Genomic DNA, 18348 nt, shown 5'->3' with positions numbered 1-18348 from the left:
GGAGGCGGGCGCCTGTAGTCCCAGTTGCTCGGGAGGCTGCAGCAGAATGGCGTAAACCCAGGAGGCAGAGCTTGCAGTGAGCTGAGATCCGGCCACTGCACTCCAGTCCGGGCGACAGAGCCAGACTCCGCCTCAAAAAAATAAATAAATAAAAAATAAAAAATAAAAAAATAAAAATTTTAGGTAAATCTTTTATAATCTTTGGATGTTTCAGAGTCACAAGGCTCTAGAAAAATGTAAACTTTTACTTGTGATGGATCATCACAGTTAGCAAAAATACTACAAATGACAGTAAAATAAGGAATTCACACTTAAGTGGTATAATCCTCTAAACTCCTTAATAATGAGTCAAATTATGTATTACAAGACATTTTGATTCATAAAAAAACATTTTATTTGCACTACCTTGTATTATTCAACATTTTGTCTTATGTTGAGAATTTCTTTAACCCTGAAAATTGTTTCTTCATGTAATTCCAAATAAACAATATTAAGTTTATAAATATATAAAGTCCATGTCACATAGTACAGCCCACAACATAACCCCTAAAATCCTTTGTCACTATTTGACTAATCCTTATTATATCCTTATTTTTCATATATTCAAAAGGAATATTTGACAATGAAATGTCTAGTATTTGTAGAATATTTTCTGGAATCCTTTCTATAATAATGCAAAACCATTGTAAAATTATATATACAGGCAAGTATAATTACTCAAATCTAAAGTGCCATCACACATTTAAAAAGCCCTGACAATTACTTTGACATTCCAGATCACAAGATGCTTCACAATTTAAGACATGGTAGGATGTAAAGAAGTGAATCCATGAAAAAAATAACTTATTACTGATGCTTTTACCACTTTCACTGCGTTCATAAAATCTCTGTATGGAGCAAATTCTGCTCCTATATTTAAAAACTTATGATGTTTAATGCTATCTAATCCTCCACAGGAACTATTTCCTGTGACTATAACCATAGCTTTTAGGTAAATGTATGAATCTGCTGAAGCAGAATAGATATGGCTCCATTAGGATTTTATACCTGCATTGAACCTATATATTATTGCCTTCTTTGAGAATAGGATCTCTCTGATAAGTGAGTTAGGGGGAAATTCAGGAGCTCTGAATTTTAAGTAAGAATTTTAGACAATCACTGCAATTCTTTCCTGCTATGCAATGGGTTTTGTGGCCAATGGCCAAGTTTAACTCTATCGTTTTCCCTTCTGATTTAAGTACCTGATGTATATGTCACTTTCAAAAGCTTTCCACATTCCGTTTCAGAAGGACCTATCTACTACATGGGTTTGCTGATATAATTAGTGACCTTTGGTATCTACATGAAGGTTTTACTACATTTACTGCATTAATGGGGGTTTCCTCTTGTATGAGTTTGCTACACTAAGGAAGATAAACATTAACTGGGAAGACTTTATCACAATCACATTCACTGTATCTATGAGATTTCTCTCTTAAACAAGATATTCAAAGAGTTTTGACTTTCTGGAGAAAGTTCTCATTGTAAAAACGTTCATGAGATTTTAATTTTTACCTGCAATGAGGTGTGATTCTTCTTAGCTTTCCTGCATTCACTCGATCTGTAGGTCCTTCTCCTGAATGAATACCCTAATGTGTGACAAATATAATTTGAGAATGACTTATCATTTTCATTACATCCACAGGTGCTGCCTACTAAATGCAGAGCCTCTCATTTTCTAATAAGCTCCTTTGACAGTAACTGCACTCATTATGACTGTCTCTCTCCCCTGCCCCCTTTTTTTTTTTTTTTTTAGACAGAGTCTCACTCTGTCACCCAGGCTGGAGTGCACTGGTGCAATCTCAGCTCACTGCAACCTCCACCTCCTAGTTTCAAGAGATTCTCCTGCCTCAGCCTCCTGAGTAGTTAGGATTACAGGCGTGCACCACCACACCTGGCTAATTTTTTTTTTTTTTTTTTTTTTTTGTATTTTTAGTGGGGACAGGGCTTCATCATGTTGGCCAGGCTGGTCTCGAACTCCCAACCTCAAGTGATCTGCCTGCCTCCCAAAGTGCTGAGATTACAGGCATGAGCCACTGCGCCTGGCCAATCATTCTTCTTGGTGAGATCCCTATGGTAAATGAGGGATATCTTCAAAAAAGAAGGCTTAAAATATTCATTGCATCTATAAGATTTCTCTCCCACAGGAGTTCCAGAAGGGCCCATTATAATCATAGTATTCATGGAACTTCTATTATGTCTGAGCTGATGTGACTAATCAAAAACGCTTTCTCATATTCCAAGTCACTGCATGAAAGACTTTCTTCCTTTATGCTGGGTCTTCTGATGATTAATAAGAGCCGATTTCTGAGTGAAGCTTTTTGACATTACTGCATCTACAGGGCCTCTTTCCTGTGTGAGTTCTCTGGTGACCAATGAGAGTTCACAAAATAGCGAATGCTTTCTTACAATCACAGCATTTATATGGTTTCTCTCCTGTATGAATTCTCTGATGTACAGTGAGACAGGATTCAACCATGATAGCTTTATCACACACACTATATATGAAGAGTTTCTCACCTGTATAGGTTCTCTGTTATATAATGAGAGTTAACTTATAGGACAAAACCTTCCCATATTCGCTGCATCCATAAGATTTCATTCTTGCATGGCAAGTTTTACAATCCTTAGTGAGACCTGTCTTTTGGGTGAAAGCTTGTTGACCTTCATTGCATTGATAGGGTCTCTCTCCTGTGTGAACTGGCTGATGACTCATGACATATACTTTACTGGAGAAGGCCCTATCACAGTCTCAGCATTCATATTATTTATTTCCTGTATGAGTTCTCTGATATACAATGATATTTCCCTTTAATGTGAAGGCTTTATCACATACATTGCATTGGTTTCTCACCTGTATGGGTTCTCCAATGTATAACAAAGTTTTTTTTGGGAGGATAAAACCTTCCCACATTCACTGCATTCATGGGATTTCCTTACTGCATGATGAGTTTTCTTATGATTGTTGAGATCCAACTTCCAGATGACAGCTTCTTGACATTCACTGCATCTATAGGGTCTTTCTCCTGTGTGAATTCACTGATGCTTCATAAACTAAGCCTTTTTCGAGAAGGCTTTCTCATAATCCAAGCAAGCATATGGTTTCTGTCCTGTGTGAGTTCTCTGATGTATAGTTAGCTGTGTTCTAACAATGAAGTCTTTATGACAGACTTTGCACCTGAAATGTCTCTCTCCTGAATGTGTTCTGAGATGCAAAATGAGGTTTGACTTCCAAGGAAAAGCTTTCCCACATTTACTGCATCCCTAGAATTTTCCTTTTCTATGAAAAACTTTCTGATGATAATTGAGCTCAGATCTGGTCTTCAAAGCTGTTTGACATTGAACACATTAATAGGGTATCTCTCCTGTGTGAATTCACTGATGAATCATGAGTAAAGCCTTTTTTGAGATGGCTTTCTCACAATCTGAGCAAGCATATGGTTTCTCTCCTGTGTGAGCTCTCTGATGTACAGTGATATGTGTCCTAACCACGAAGCCTTTATCACATACTTTGCAAATGAATGGTCTCTCTCCTGAATGATTTATTTGATGTAAAATGAGTTTAGACTTCCAAGGGAAAACTTCTCCACATTTACTGCACGTACAGACTTTCCCTTCTCTATGATGAGTTTTCTGATGACACACAAGCCCTGAATCTGCAATGAAGGCTTTATGACATTGATTACATCAGTAGGGTCTCACTCCTGTTTGAGTTTGCTGATGAGCAATGAGCTTTAACTCACTGGGAAGGGCTCTCCTAAAATCATGATATTCCTGGGATTTCTTTCCCGCATGAGTTCTCTCAGGTATGGTCATGAGTAGTTTACAAGTATTCACTGCACATTCATTGCATCCATATGATTTCTTTCCAAAAGAATGGGTTATAATTAGCAAGCTCTGACTTCTGGATGTTATGAAAGCTAGTGTATGCACAACAGAGTAAGTGAGATAACAAGAAGAGGTCCAGAAAAGGGCTTCTTTTCCCATTTACTATAAAAAATATTAGTAAGATGGTTAAATTTGAGTAAGCTCTGTATTTTAGATAATAATACTGTATCAATGTCAATATTTTTATTTTGATCACAGTATTCTGATTATACAAAAGAATGCCCTTTCTATGAAATACACACGAGTAATAAAGAGTTCAGAAAAAATGTACCTGTGTGTGGTGTGTGTGTATAGATAAAGCAAATTGGTAAAATATTATATTTTGGGAAACTTGCAAAAAGAATGTGCAAGAAATTTGTATATTATTTTGGAACTTCTCATTAAGTCTAGACCATTTGGAGATAAGCATTTTCAAAAGCAGAAAAGAAAAAATAAATAAAGATATTCCTAAAAAACATACGTAGGGACAGTAAGTATAATGGCCTGAATGTAAAGCAGATAAACAGTGTAAGATTCACCCAATGCCATTCTGCACAGAACTCCTGATTCTTGATCTAGGTGCTGGTTGCACAGTGTGCTGACTAGAAAGTTACCTAGCTGTAGAATTACATTATATGTATGTTATACCAAAACATTTTTCATTAATAAACAAAAACATCTAGGCAGAAATCATGGAATGCTCCTTTGTAGGAGGATCCTGAAAAGAATTTGGATCTTGTGCTAACAGTAACAGGATGCCATTTCCAATGATAGTGGGAGCAGGATGACATGTCCTGATTTCCAATTTAAAAGCAACATCCTGTGTGTATGTTTTTCAGTAACTAACACTGACCATGTCTTAAATATTACAGCATAAATATTTTTAGGCTTGTGCCCTGTGAATGAGTATAAATTTGCTATATCATATAGCATTTTTAGACCATAATTTAGATATTTCCATCTTCCAACTAAGATTTACCTTCTTTTATGAAGCTTTAATTACCTTCCACACTTTTGTCGAAACCTGAAGTCTTTAAGAATCAAGATGTTTCTGATGTTTATCTTAATGTTTAGGGATTTTGGAGGTGAGGGGCTAGAAACATTGACTCCTGCCCCTAACTCCCATATTCATTTTTATAAATAAAATAGTAAAATAAATTCCTTAAGGGTATTATGTGGAGAATAGAAACAAGAGTAAAGGACTGAGAGTCTATTAGAGAAAACTATCATAATTTTGGTAAGAGATAATGGACATCGAAGCTTGAGTGAAAATAACTGTTAGAGAAAGGAGTAGAGGACCTTGGGATATAAGGAGAAGACTAAACTTGCTAAATGGACTGCATTTGTGGGATGAGTGAAATGGTGAAGCAAGGATGACTTGAAGTTTGAGTTAGCTATTAGATCTCCAAGAAATTCCCAGGCAAATGTAGGAGGATAAGAAAATATCCAGCCTGTAGAGAGAAATCTGTGAGTCATCAGCATATAAATAGTATTGTTAAGTCCATGAATTCGAAGAGATCACACTGGGAACAAAGAAAGGAAATTACCAACGATGAACCACCCTTATGCTGTCTGACTCTGAAGGCTTTAGGAGAAGGAGATGCCCAGAGAATGGAAAAAGTCCACCCATCAGGTTCAAACAATGAGTACCAAGAAAAGAGGCCAACTTAAGTCTTAGGAACCAACATCTGTCGGAAGCAAGATAGAATGAAGTCTTCTTAGCTCTTCACATAAAGGTAAGTGCAGTCATCCTGCTTCACTGATTCATTCTTCTTTAATTCTACATGCAACAGTCAATGAACTTTCCCACAGATTTCTTCTTTTTTTTCCTTTTCTTTTTTTGAGACGGACTTTCGCTCTTGTCACCCAGGCTGGAGTGCAATGGCGCAATCTTGGCTCACTGCAACCTTCGCCTCCCAGGTTCAAGCAATTCTCCAGCCTCAGTCTCTGGAGTAGCTGGGATTACAGGGTGCTCACCACCATGCCCAGCTAATTTTTGTATTTTTAGTAGAGACAGGGTTTCACCATGTTGGCCAGGCTGGTCTTGAACTTCTGACCTCAGGTGATCCACCCACCTGGGTCTCCCAAAGTGCTGGGATTACACGTGTGAGCCACCATGCCCAGCCTTCCCAAAGATTTCTAACACCATATTTACAGGAACACCACTGTGGTGAGCATTCCCACCTTCTAGGTTGCTTTGATACATTCTCATATGACTCACTGAGGTCTGTAGGAAATACAAAACTCAGGCCAAATACCCTTACCCCAGGAAAAAAGGTAGTGCTGTGATGATGTGTCAATTGTGAGAATCTGAGTCAATATAAAGAGAAAAAAAGGCACATTTTCTTTGAAACGCCAACCAAGAGAGCCTCGTCAACGATCTAGGTATCTGTAGTCACCTTCCAAGTCTTAGCCCTGTTAAACACATTTGGAAGGGGTCCACCCCTCATGACCAGTTACTTTACTTTCCAGGTCTCTCATCTTGTTGGTTCTCACTCACCTGAAATGCACTGACTTTGCATTTTACCCTCTATTCTCCATGACTCTTCTCCATGTTTGAAATTAAATATCACTGGCTGGGTGTGGTGGCACACGCCTGTAATCCCAGCTACTCAGGAAGCTGACGCAGGAGAATTGCTTGAACCCAGGAGGCAGAGACTGCCTCTGCCACTGCACTCCAGCCTGGTGACAGAGCAAGACTGTATCTCAAAAAAAAAAGAAAAAAAGAAAAAAAAAAAAAATTAAAGATATCTGGTTTGGTAGCTTGAGAGCCTGTTTATGGGAAATGACAGACTTGAACACTTATAATTGGGCTTGATGGGAAGTGTCTATGAACAGCACAGAAATGTTTCTGGAACTGACACACTTCCAGCTTGGCAGATTCAACATCTACTATGGCAGAGGTTGCAGTGAGCCGAGATTGCACCATTGCACTCCAACCTGGGTGACAGAGCAAGATCCTGTCTCAAAAAAAATTCAAGTAAAAAAAAAAAAAAGTAAAATAAATAAATAAGAGAACAACTCCCAGCTGACAGCCAGCAAAGGAACAAATTTCAGAATTAGTCTGCCAACACCCTGAATAAGCTTGAAAATGGATTCTTCCGAGAGTCTTCAGTAAGAGCCCTCTTGGCCCACACCTTGACTTCAGTCTTTGAAATCCAGATCAAAGAAACCAGTCCAGCCAATCCAGACTTCTGACCTAAAGAACTGGGAGATAACAAATTTGTGTTGTTTCAAGCTGCTAAATGTTTGTAAGAATCTGTTTTGGCATCAACAGAAAATTAATACATTATTGACACCAGAAATATCAGAAACAGACCAGTTGTGGTGGCTCATGCCTACAATTCCAGCACTTTGGGAGGCTGAGGTGGGCAAATCACTTCAGGTCGAGTTTGAGACCAACCTGGCCAACATGGTGAAATCCCATCTCTACTAAAAATACAAAAGTTAGCCAGGCATGGTGGCACACCTTAATCCCAGCTACTCAGGAGGCTGGGGCAAGATAATCACTCAAACCCAAGAGGCAGAGGTTGCAGTGAGCCAAGACCGTGCCACTGAACTCCAACCTGAGCGACAGAGTAAGACTCTGTCTCAAAAAAACAAAACAAACAAAACCAGAAACTTAAGTACAGCATACATTCTTACATATTTATTCACCTGTATTCAAACTTAAGGCACTCTGCATGAAGCTACATTTCCTCGTTCTATTTTTGCCTGAACCTTGATTTGATGGTTTCTGAAATTTTTAAATTAGAAATGTATTTCCATTTAATAGCTATTTGTCTGAAGCCTTGCAAAGCCATTGGAAAGAAAGGCAAAAGTAAGAAACAAAACCTCACCAGGGCTTTTATGGTTTTCTTCAGCTCTTAGGAAAAGGATATCATTTCTAAGGTATGATCTAGCTGTTGTCTTTTCTGATTCTGAACATCTGACAAAAGGTCTCTTATCAAGAGTAAAGCAGACATTTCAGAGAGAGACCCAGCTTTTAGAATTGTGACAATTACTCAATTTCCCTCCCTTAATGAAGGACAACTTTTTAAAAATACAAAGCTGGCCTGGTGTGGTGGCTCACACCTGTAATCCCAGCACTATGGGAGGCCGAGGTGGGCAGATCACAAGGTCAGGAGTTCGAGACCAGACTGGCCAACATGGTGAAACCCTGTCTCTATTAAAATACAAAAAAAAAAAAAAAAAAAAAATCAGTCAGGTGTGGTGGTGGGCACCTGTAATCCCAGCTACTCAGGAGACTGAGGCAGGAGAATCACTCGAAACTGGAAGGCGGAGGTTGCAGTGAGCCACGATCACGCCACTGCACTCCAGCCTGGACAAAAGAGCAAAACTCCGTCTCAAAAAAACGAAAAACAAAAACAAACACAAACAAAAAAAACAAAGCTAGAGTTGGAAAAAAGTCTTCAGAGGGCAGACTAATCAGCACCAACGAGGAATTTCCAGTTCTCTACCCCCACCCCTAAATACAGATACAGAGCAAGGCAATGAGAACCTGGACTGTCTTCTCCCTTGCATGGGATCACAGTCATGCAAGTTCTGGTGGGAGAGCTGACACTGAACTTCTACTCTGAGGTCTGACAGGTTCTAGAATCTACAGACCCAAGTTCTAAACTGGCAATCAAGACAAAGTGGATGGAATCTGTAAGTCTGTGCACCAGGAGTTGTAAGTTTCTAAGTATGTCAAATTTCTTTATACATAAATCTTCCCACTTGTAACAAAAGTTCTATTTAAAAGTTGCTTAGTCCTCAAAGCACTGCACTGTAGACACTGTTCTAGAAGCTTTCTGTTAACAATGATGCAGTTGTTAATAGGCCAGTTCTAGACACCCCATAGGACACACAGACACCTACACACCTAAAAAAGCTTCATCTGGCATGTAAAAGGAGAAAGTCAGCAGAGTAAGGTTAAGTAAGACCCATGCCCTGAGTGCCCTCCCCAGCCTCCAACATGGGATCCATCTGGCCCATGATGGCAGGAAGAACAAGGGCAAACATGTCCCACACAACAATGGGATTCTGTAGGGCTGCTTCAGGGCAGACTTACCAAGAACTGACTGGGTCTGACCCACCAAAATCTGTCCTGGCCAAAGCAGAACTGTCAGATGAGCTCAGAATTAATATGCCCAAGGTCAATTCCCTCATAATGCTGCCCCAGCAAGCACTGGCTAAGGTTCTGTTACCCTCTTCAACTGCCTTGAAACCCAGATAGAATTCACTCACGTGGAGAAAAATGGCCAAAGGCAGATGTATGCCAGAAACCCCTACAAGCGCTAAACAGTCAGGACACACCAGCCGCTACCTAGAATAACCGTTGTTAGGCCTCCTAACTATACTTCCCAGAAACCTCAACAGCCCAGCACAAGTGTCTCAGGCACTGCCCATGGCCAAACTACACTTCCTAGGAAGCTCAGCAGCCCTGCTCAGAAGCCTTGGTTCCCAGAAAAGGCAAAGAGGGGCTAAACACTGGGTAGACTATGCTCCACAAATTCAGCTGAGCTTGCTTCTGCCTCCCAGGGAACCAGGTTTTGACTGCTGGCAACTGCTTCCTTCTGGTGCCACCCTGGGAGGATGAACATCCTGGGGCATTGGCTCCTGTGCCTACACTGAGCTTCATCTGCCTCTTGTTCAGGTAGGGGGAACCCATCAGCAAATCATAATTTTTATAATCCACTTGATTCATATGCGACATTTATAGCAGCTGTTTCCAACATCCTTTTCTGCTATTACTGTGTCACTTCTAGGTCTCTACTGACTTTTCTTCATGTTATGGGGTTATATTTTCCTGCTTCTTTGCACACCTGGGTAAGTTTTGATTGGATGCCAGACATGGCCAATTACTGACTGATAGACTGCTTTCTATTTCTTTATTAGTCTCTGTCTGGAAAACTGCTAAATTACTTGGAAAGTTTGGCCTTTTCGGGGATTGCATGTATGCTTTCTAAGGAGGGTTCCAGTCAGCCTTTACTGTAGAGCAAATCTGAGCCACCCACAGAGGCAATACTTCTTACTTAAGGTCCAATGTGATTCTCCAAATGTTAGGAGGCGTTTCCATTCCAGCTGGTGGAAATGCCAATTACTCCCAACCTTGTGTATGATCCAAGGATTTTTCTGCATGTTCATTTCTTCCTGTTCTTCCTCCAGCCTAGGGGGGTTTTCCTCACATACATGTGCTGATTACGACTCAAAGGCTTGTGGGGGAAACTCAATAGGACTCTCAATTCCTGAGTGCAGCTCTTCTCCAGTAATCCAACTCATGAATTTGGGTCACCTTGAATTCCTCAAACCCTAAACTCTGTCTCAATTCAGAAAGATGGCTGGGATCTGCTTGGCTTTCTCCTCTCATTGCTGCAGACTGGAAACTTTCTCCAGGCACTAAGTTGGGGCAATCACAAGGCTCATTTCATTGTTTCCTTTCTCTCATGGAAAGCCATCCTGAGCCCTTTGCTTTTCAATGTCTGATGAAGTTCATTCATACATTTTGTGTATCTTTTTTAGACATTTAAGGCAGGAGATTATATACATTAGACATTTACTGTAAAAGAAAAAGGGACTGTTGGAGTTGGCTATGAAAAAGATTAGTCAATATCCTGGTGCATTATGTCATATGCATTCCATACTCATAACAAGGCATGTTAGTTCCACCCCCCCCAACCTTTTTTTAGAAACACAGTCTTGTCACTCAGGCTGGAGTGCAGTGGCACGATCATAGCTCACTGCAGCCTAGAACTCCTGGGCTCAAGCAATCCTCTTGCCTCAGCCTCCCAAGTAGCTGGAACTATGGGCACACACCACCATGTCCAGCTATTATTTATTTGTATTTTTTTGTAGAGATAGAGTCTCACTATGCTGCCCAGGGTGGTCTCAAATTCCTGGGCTCAAGTGATCATCCTGTCTTGGCCTCCCAAAGTGCTGAGATTACAGGTGTGAGCCACTGTGCCTGGCCGGGTGTGGGGAAAAGAGAGGTCAGCCTGTTACTGTGTTTATATAGAAAGAAGTAAATTTAAGAGACTCCATTTGGCTCTGTATTTGAGATGCTGTTAATCTGTGACCCTACCCCAACCTTGTCCTTGCTAGAGACATCGCTGTGGTGATTTAAGGTTTAAAGGATTTTGGGCTGTAAGGAATGTGCTTTGTTAAACAAATGTCTAAAGGCTGCTTGTGGTTAAAGGCCATCACCATTCTCTTAAATCTCAGTAAAAGAAAACATCCGTCTCCTGCCCGTCCCTGGGAAATGGAACATCTCCGTGTATCTGTATGTCTTACTGCTGATTTACTCCCTTATCTTTTGAGCAATAAATACTGAGGGAACTCAGAGACCCGTGCTGGTGTGGGTCCTCTGTAAGCACAGCACCGGTCCCCTAGGCCCCATCTTTCTTTCTCTATACTTTGTCTCTGTGTATTATTCTTTTTCTCAAGTCTCTCGTTCCACCTAACGAGAAGCACCCACAGGTGTGGAGGGGCAGGCCACCCCTTCAGCCGGGTATGTTAATTTATGTAATTTTGGAATAGATACAAATTTATGTTTAGCAACATTTCAAGCATCATAAATCTCATGTTTTTTCTGGACATTTAGGAGTTATTTTCCAGTGCTGATGCGATTTTAACATTTCAAGAGCATCTATAATGTTCACATATAACAATCATAGCATACGATTCTGTGATTACAGAGTAAAATGTTAACATACTTGGATCATAATCAGATAGGGAGATTATCCTGGCTTATCTGGGTTTTCCCAGTGTAATCACAAGGGTCCTCAAACATGGAAGAGGGAGACAGAACACTCAAGTGTTTGAGTGATGTCAGACTGATTGGCCATTGCTGGTTTCAAAAGAAGCCCCAAACCACAGAATCTGGGCAACTTCTAGGAGCTGGAAGGGCAAGGAAAGATGCTCCCCTAGAGCCTCCAAAAAGAAAAGCAGCCCTGTCTACAGCTTGATATAGCCCCGTGAGATGCATTTGGACTTCAGACTTCCAGAACTCTAAGATAATGATTTTGTGCTGTTCTAAGTCATTAAATCTGTATTAGTTGGGTGCAGCACTCATAAGAAACTAACATAATTTTACTTCCATATTTGTTATATTCATAGGTTTTCATTACATAATACCATTCCTGAGGTTCAAGATTTCATTTATTAAACATGTCCCTCCAAGACTCTCAAGACATAAAAGTGTGATACAGGAGTTAATTTGGTGAGTTTCCATCATGTCTTACTTTCAAGAGTTTCTCTTTTCTTTTTTTTTTTTTTTTTTTTTTTTTTGAGACGGAGTCTTGCTCTGTCGCCCAGGCTGGAGTGCAGTGGCCGGATCTCAGCTCACTGCAAGCTCCGCCTCCCGGGTTCACGCCATTCTCCTGCCTCAGCCTCCCGAGTAGCTGGGACCACAGGCGCCCGCCACCTCACCCTGCTAATTTTTTGTATTTTAGTAGAGACGGGGTTTCACCGTGTTAGCCAGGATGGTCTCGATCTCCTGACCTCGTGATCCGCCCGTCTCGGCCTCCCAAAGTGCTGGGATTACAGGCTTGAGCCACCGCGCCCGGCCAAGAGTTTCTCTTTTCTATAAATTCTCCCATATTTTACTAAAAATGTTTTCCATATCCATTGCCTCTACAGTTGTCTTCGTTTCTTTGGCACACAAGGCACAATTTAGTGTTAAAAGCACCATCACAATCTTTCATAAATATTCCTGTAAGAATTCTTTTGATACCAACTGAGATATCATATCCAGGTAAAGGCTTCCTCATAACAGATGCATTTCTGCCCAACATGATTTCAATGGCATTTGACAGGTTTGCCTTCTCACAGAAATGTCCTCCACGACCACTGCCTCCAGTGTTTCAGCCCTAAATGAGCTCTCCGGCATATAGTGGCTGCAGGATTCCTACTAAAGATTTTCCCACCTTTTTGGTATCAGAAGATTTATTCTTATACAATATCTGTAACATACAAGATATAGTTTATTACTGATGGGGCTACATTCACTTCATTTGTGAGGTTTATTCCCTGTTCAAATTCCTGATTAACTACAAAGGCTTGATTTCTTGGAAAAGGTTGTTCTACAATCACTACATTTCTACCCGCTAGGCGCTCACTCTTGTTTAACAATGGCGGGGTTCCTGAGGCAGGCATTTCTATAGGTACAGTCTTTTGTTCTTGCATGTGTTCACTCATGTATGAGGAGGTATGACTCCTTGAAGAAGGTTTCTCCACCTTCGGTGAATGTATGGCTTTCTCTCTTATGTGAGTTTTCTTATGTTTAATGACGACTGACATGTGGGCAAAGGCTTTGCCACATTCGCTGCATGAATACGGTCTCTCCCCAGTGTGAGTACGCTGGTGCTGAATGAGCTTTGACTTGCTTCTAAAGGCTTTTTCACACTCACGACATTCATAAGGTTTCTCTCCTGTATGAATTCTCTGATGTCTGGTCAGGTCTGACTTAAAATAGAAGGTTCTTCCACAATCACTGCATTTGTAAGGCTTCTCTCCTGTGTGAAGTCTCTGGTGTGCAATGAGGTATGCCTTCTGAGAAAAGGCTTTCCCACACACACTGCACCCATAGAGTTTCTCTCCTGTATGGGATCGCTGATGTCTATTGAGCCGGCACTTCCGGCTGAAGGCTTTCCCGCATTCGCTGCATCTGTAGGGTTTCTCTCCTGTATGGGTTCTCTGATGGACCAGGAGCTGTGACTTTCTGGAGAAGGCTTTTCCACATTCACCACATTCATGGGGCTTCTCTCCCGTGTGAGTTCTCTGATGCTCAATGAGCTGAATCTTCCTCATGAATGTTTTCCCACATTCACCACATCCATGGGGTTTCTCTCCTCTTTCAGTTCTCTGATGTTGAATAAGCTGTGCTTTCCTGGAGAAGGCTCTCCCGCACACACTGCATTCATGTGGTTTCTCTCCTACACAAATTTTTTGATGGTCATTGAGCTGTGATTTAGGGCTGGTGGGTTTAACACATCTATGGTATTTAACTCCAGTAAGAGTTCTGTCACGCTTGATATGGAGGCATGATTTCCCATATCCACCAAATGCATCAGAATCGTTTCCTGCGTATCTTCTATTCTGGATAACAAACCCTAAATGAGATTTCAAACTTTTACAATGTGAGCCAAACTTATTGTGTCTTTATATTAAAGGAACAATGCTCTTAAATAAATCAAACTTATTTCCAAGGGCATAACTTTACTGACATCTTTTGAAATGTTTAAGCTCATTTTGGTTTTCTGGGTACCACTGCATATGGTCAATCCCCCCAAATTTCTTCTAGGAAAAAGAACAATGAGAACATCCATGATAATTTTTTGTGGAGGTAGCAGAAGGTGCAAAAATGCCATGGTTTTGGCTGGCTTTTATAAGATCTCAGGTCTCAGAGTAGTGTACCTCACCCTCTGTGAAAAAGGATGATACTATAAAACAGTAAAAGGAAAATACAGCAACTTTAGCAACTCTGTAATCCCAGCACTTTGGGAGGTCAAGGCAGGTGGGAGGAGTTTGAGACCAGCCTGGCCAACATGGTGAAACCCTGTCTCTACTAAATATTCTACAATGAATCAATACAACTTGGGCTGCCTCCCAAATTGGACCTTGCAAATGGAGACAGAGTAGAAACAGAAACACATTGCAACCGGAATAAATCAAAAACAGATGGAGGGGATGGATATATTCACCCAACAAACACTGACTGGACTGGTATTTGGGATACTACAGTGCCTAATATCTCTCTCTCCATGAACCTGTCATTCAGGTAAAGATAGAGAATCAACAGGTATGCAAAGAAGGAAGAAAATTACAGAACATGAAGAACAGTACAAAGGAAGTGGCTCACATCATAGGGTAAGAACGAGTGATGTTATGCAAAGAACAAAATAAAGAACATTCCAAGAAAAGGGGACAGCCAGTGTGAAAACCCAGAGGCAGAAAAAACCTAGGTGTGATTAAAAAAAAAAAGTAAGAGAAGCTGGTTTACCTGGACTATCCTGAGCTTGAGTGAAGCAGAACTACAAAAGTTTGGCAAGGCTGGCAGAATTAACAACATAGAGATTTTGGAGGAAGACTTTGTTAGAAACTGGAATTTATGCTAAGAACAATGGCAGTAAGCCACCAAACATTTTTTGCCAAGAAAACATGCTCTGAATTGACAGTTCCAAAACATGATTGTTCTATGGAGAATGAATTGGAGAGATGAAATTATAGAAGAGAATACCCCAGAGGCGATGGCAGAATTCAAGTGGCTTGATCAGGAATAATTACAATGGAGATGGAGAAATGTGAAAAAACAAGGACGTAAGTATGGAGGAGGGGAAGACGGATTCACTCTTAGAACAAATATTGCCAGTAGAAAAGGGAAGAATTGAAGATAATTGTTCAATATGTGGCTTAAACACCTATGTAGGTGCTGGTGCCATTTAATAAAATGAGGGTAAAAGAAGCCTCATACGAACCAGTAAAATACACGCACAAAACAATACATGACCATTACTAAGTTGGTCCAGCATAGACAGAAAGGAGATAAAAGTCAGAAAAGAGGGTGGCCAGGCGCAGCGGCTCACGTCTGTAATCCCAGCACTTTGGGAGGTCAATGCAGGTGGGAGGAGTTTGAGACCAACCTGGCCAACATGGTGAAACCCCGTCTCTACTAAAAATACAAAAAAAAAAAAAAAAAAAATTGGCGGGGCATGGGGGTGGGCACCTATAATCTCAGCTACTTGGGAGGCTGAGGCAGGAGAATCCCTTGAACCTGGGAGGCGGAGGTTGCAGTGAGCCAAGATTGGGCCACTGCACTCCAGCCTGGGCAACAAGAGCAAAACTCTGTCTCCAAAAAAAAAAAAAAAAAAAAAAAGAGGGAGCTCCAAATGTACCCTGCAATAGTCAAAAACTACTTCTTGGAAGTAAAACAAGAGGTGACAGTGAAAGACAGCAGTATCTGGATGTAAAAATGCAACATGATCAAATGCACAGATGTCAGTCCTCATGTTATTTGACATTATCTGTAGCATTCAATAAAACATACGCCTTCCTCCTCCTTGGAATAATTTTGTCACTTATTTCATGGACATCTTCTGATTCTCCTACCACAACCGTAATACTTTTTCTATGTGGCTGGGTTCTCCTCTTCTGAATCTCTGAATATATGTGGACCTCTTCTTTCTTCAAGCAACACTCACTCCTCATGTCTTCTCATCAAGTTCCAGTGCCTTGATGGCCCCTGACCAGAGGGGAATGAAGCCATCACATCAAATGGAACTCACAGAAAAACGGAAGTCAGTCAAAGGTGCAGCAATGGAGGTGATGCGAACCTCTATTACCATGGCCTACTGTGAGGTGGGGTTTGAGAGTGGAGTGTTCAAAACAACAAAAATTAACGGAGCAGCTGAGACGTTCAGACACAGAACAGAGTAAACTGAGAAGACTCAAAGCAACGCCAAGGGGAGCAGGAACCGGAGTGGTGAGCAATACAGCAGAACCTAAATATAATGCACAGGGAGGGAAAGGAGTTTCCAGGAGGGAAAGGAGTTTCCAGGAGGAAAGAGAATCCCAGCTTCTAACCCTGAAGCCGAGGGAAGAAGAATTTCACAGAATACTCGTCCTGGGTGCTGGCAAAATATGGAATAAGAAGGTAGGTGAGATTACAGAAAAGGAGATCCATCTGCATGAAGCTATTTGTCAGAAGACAGAGCTGAAATCTTTAGTATATATGAGTATACTATAAGACGGGAGAAACATCTGGGAGAAAGGAGGATTCCGGTTTCACATACTGGAAGAAGGAAATATTTGGAGAGCTGTCCTGGCGGCTGGCGACACACAGCGGGTTAGAGTGCAGATGAGACACTAGTGGCAGAGATGTCTATTTGCAAGTCTCCAGCAGGGAACAGAGAGCTTAGGCCTTGAGGGTGAACTAAACTTCTACCAGAAGAATCAGCAGAAGATAAAAAGAAAACAGAAGCTGGAAAGGTGGGGAGTAGTGGGTGAGTAAGTCGACAGAGATGCCCTGAGAGACAAGCTGTGGGGGCTTTGACATGAGCTAAGGTGAGGTGATTTTCAGTAAAGGAAATCGGCCCTTTCCAAAGGGGCCGGGGTACACTTTTAAGTGACGGAAGCGCTAAAAGTAACACAATCGAACCAGGTGCAGTGGCTCATGCCTGAAATCCCAGCACTTTGGGAGGCCAAGGTGGGCGGATCATGAGGTCAGGAGTTCGAGACCAGCCTGGCCAATGTAGTGAAACCCCATCTCTATTAAAAATACAAAAAATTAGCCGGTCTCATGGCTGGCACCTGTAATCCCAGCTACTAGGGAGGCTGAGGCATGAGAATCACTTGAATCTGGGAGGTGGAGGATGCAGTGAGCCAAGATTGCACCACTGCACTCCAGCCCAGCCAACAGTGCGAGACTCCGTTTCAAAAAAAAAAAAAAAAGGCAACACAATCCAGATGGGTTACAAGGGGAATTTCAAAGCAAGTAAGGTAGGGAGCAGGAAGGAACAAAAGCCGGAAGCAGGCTGGGAAGAATGGAACCAGGTAAGAATTCAAGGTCTTCAATGAGATGGACTGAAATTAGATCCAGAAAATAGAAGAAAAGAAGACATTATCCTTTGAGAGCCGGGAAGGGACAGTTCTATTAGGGATGGACACAGATGCAGAAAGGCTGATTAGGTTTCTGGGCCACCACCTACTGTAAAGTCCTCTAAAGAACATTTTAAAAGCATCAACCCTTCTCTGACCAGCTGGGATTTTCATGTCATTTCTCCCCATTTTCTTAGTTTTCACTCACTTACCTGGACAGGTTTGACTGTGGGCTGCTCCTTCTACTATCCATGGGGGTTCTCCTTGCTCCAACTTGAAGAGTGAATCTGGCTTGGTGCCTTGATACCCTGTAAACGGGAGATCACTGAACACTTGGCACGTGTGCTTGGGGAATGGATGAAGATAGAGTTATGTCTCAGGAACCACAGCATTTGCACTTTGATAAAGTAAAAATCTTTCACTCAGTAAAAGAGCACAACCACTTTGTGCCAGGGAGGAAACTACAAGTCTATTACACACTCATACCCATTAGGATGGCTACTATCAAAAAATAAAAAATAGGCCGGGCGCAGTGGCTCAAGCCTGTAATCCCAGCACTTTGGGAGGCCGAGACGGGCGGATCACGAGGTCAGGAGATCGAGACCATCCTGGCTAACACAGTGAAACCCCGTCTCTACTAAAATACAAAACTAGCCGGGCGAGGTGGCGGGCGCCTGTAGTCCCAGCTACTCGGGAGGCTGAGGCGGGAGAATGGCGCAAACCCGGGAGGCGGAGCTTGCAGTGAGCTGAGATCCCGCCACTGCACTCCAGTCCGGGCGACAGAGCGAGACTCCGCCTCAAAAAAAATAAAATAAATAAAATAAAATAAAATAAAAAATAAAAAAAAAATAAAAATAAAAAAAACCC

At 41.5% G+C, this 18348-nt stretch overlaps 1 protein-coding gene across 5 annotated transcripts in view; it reads right to left on the bottom strand.

Annotated features, from left to right (window-relative positions):
* ZNF577 (zinc finger protein 577) overlaps nucleotides 1-18348 on the bottom strand; it is a 58817-nt gene that overhangs the window by 16350 nt on the left and 24119 nt on the right. For 4 of the 5 annotated variants that reach the window (XM_017865069.1, XM_017865060.1, XM_017865049.1 and 1 more), the window contains exons 6-7: nucleotides 17694-17789; nucleotides 12388-13997 (exon numbers count right to left, since the gene is read on the bottom strand). In XM_017865069.1, coding sequence (XP_017720558.1) covers nucleotides 12838-13997; nucleotides 17694-17789 — 1256 coding nt within the window. In that variant the 3' untranslated portion in view covers nucleotides 12388-12837. Of the gene's footprint in view, nucleotides 1-1554; nucleotides 1629-12387; nucleotides 13998-17693; nucleotides 17790-18348 lie in introns of those variants that run through there. The other variant, XR_001883988.1, reaches the window with a different exon arrangement.

Source organism: Rhinopithecus bieti, unplaced genomic scaffold (assembly GCF_001698545.2).
Source record: "Rhinopithecus bieti isolate Rb0 unplaced genomic scaffold, ASM169854v2 scaffold_2723, whole genome shotgun sequence".
In the NCBI taxonomy this organism is placed as follows: domain Eukaryota; kingdom Metazoa; phylum Chordata; class Mammalia; order Primates; family Cercopithecidae; genus Rhinopithecus; species Rhinopithecus bieti.
Note: the sequence above shows the minus strand (reverse complement) of the source record. Positions and strands in the feature narration are given on the sequence as shown.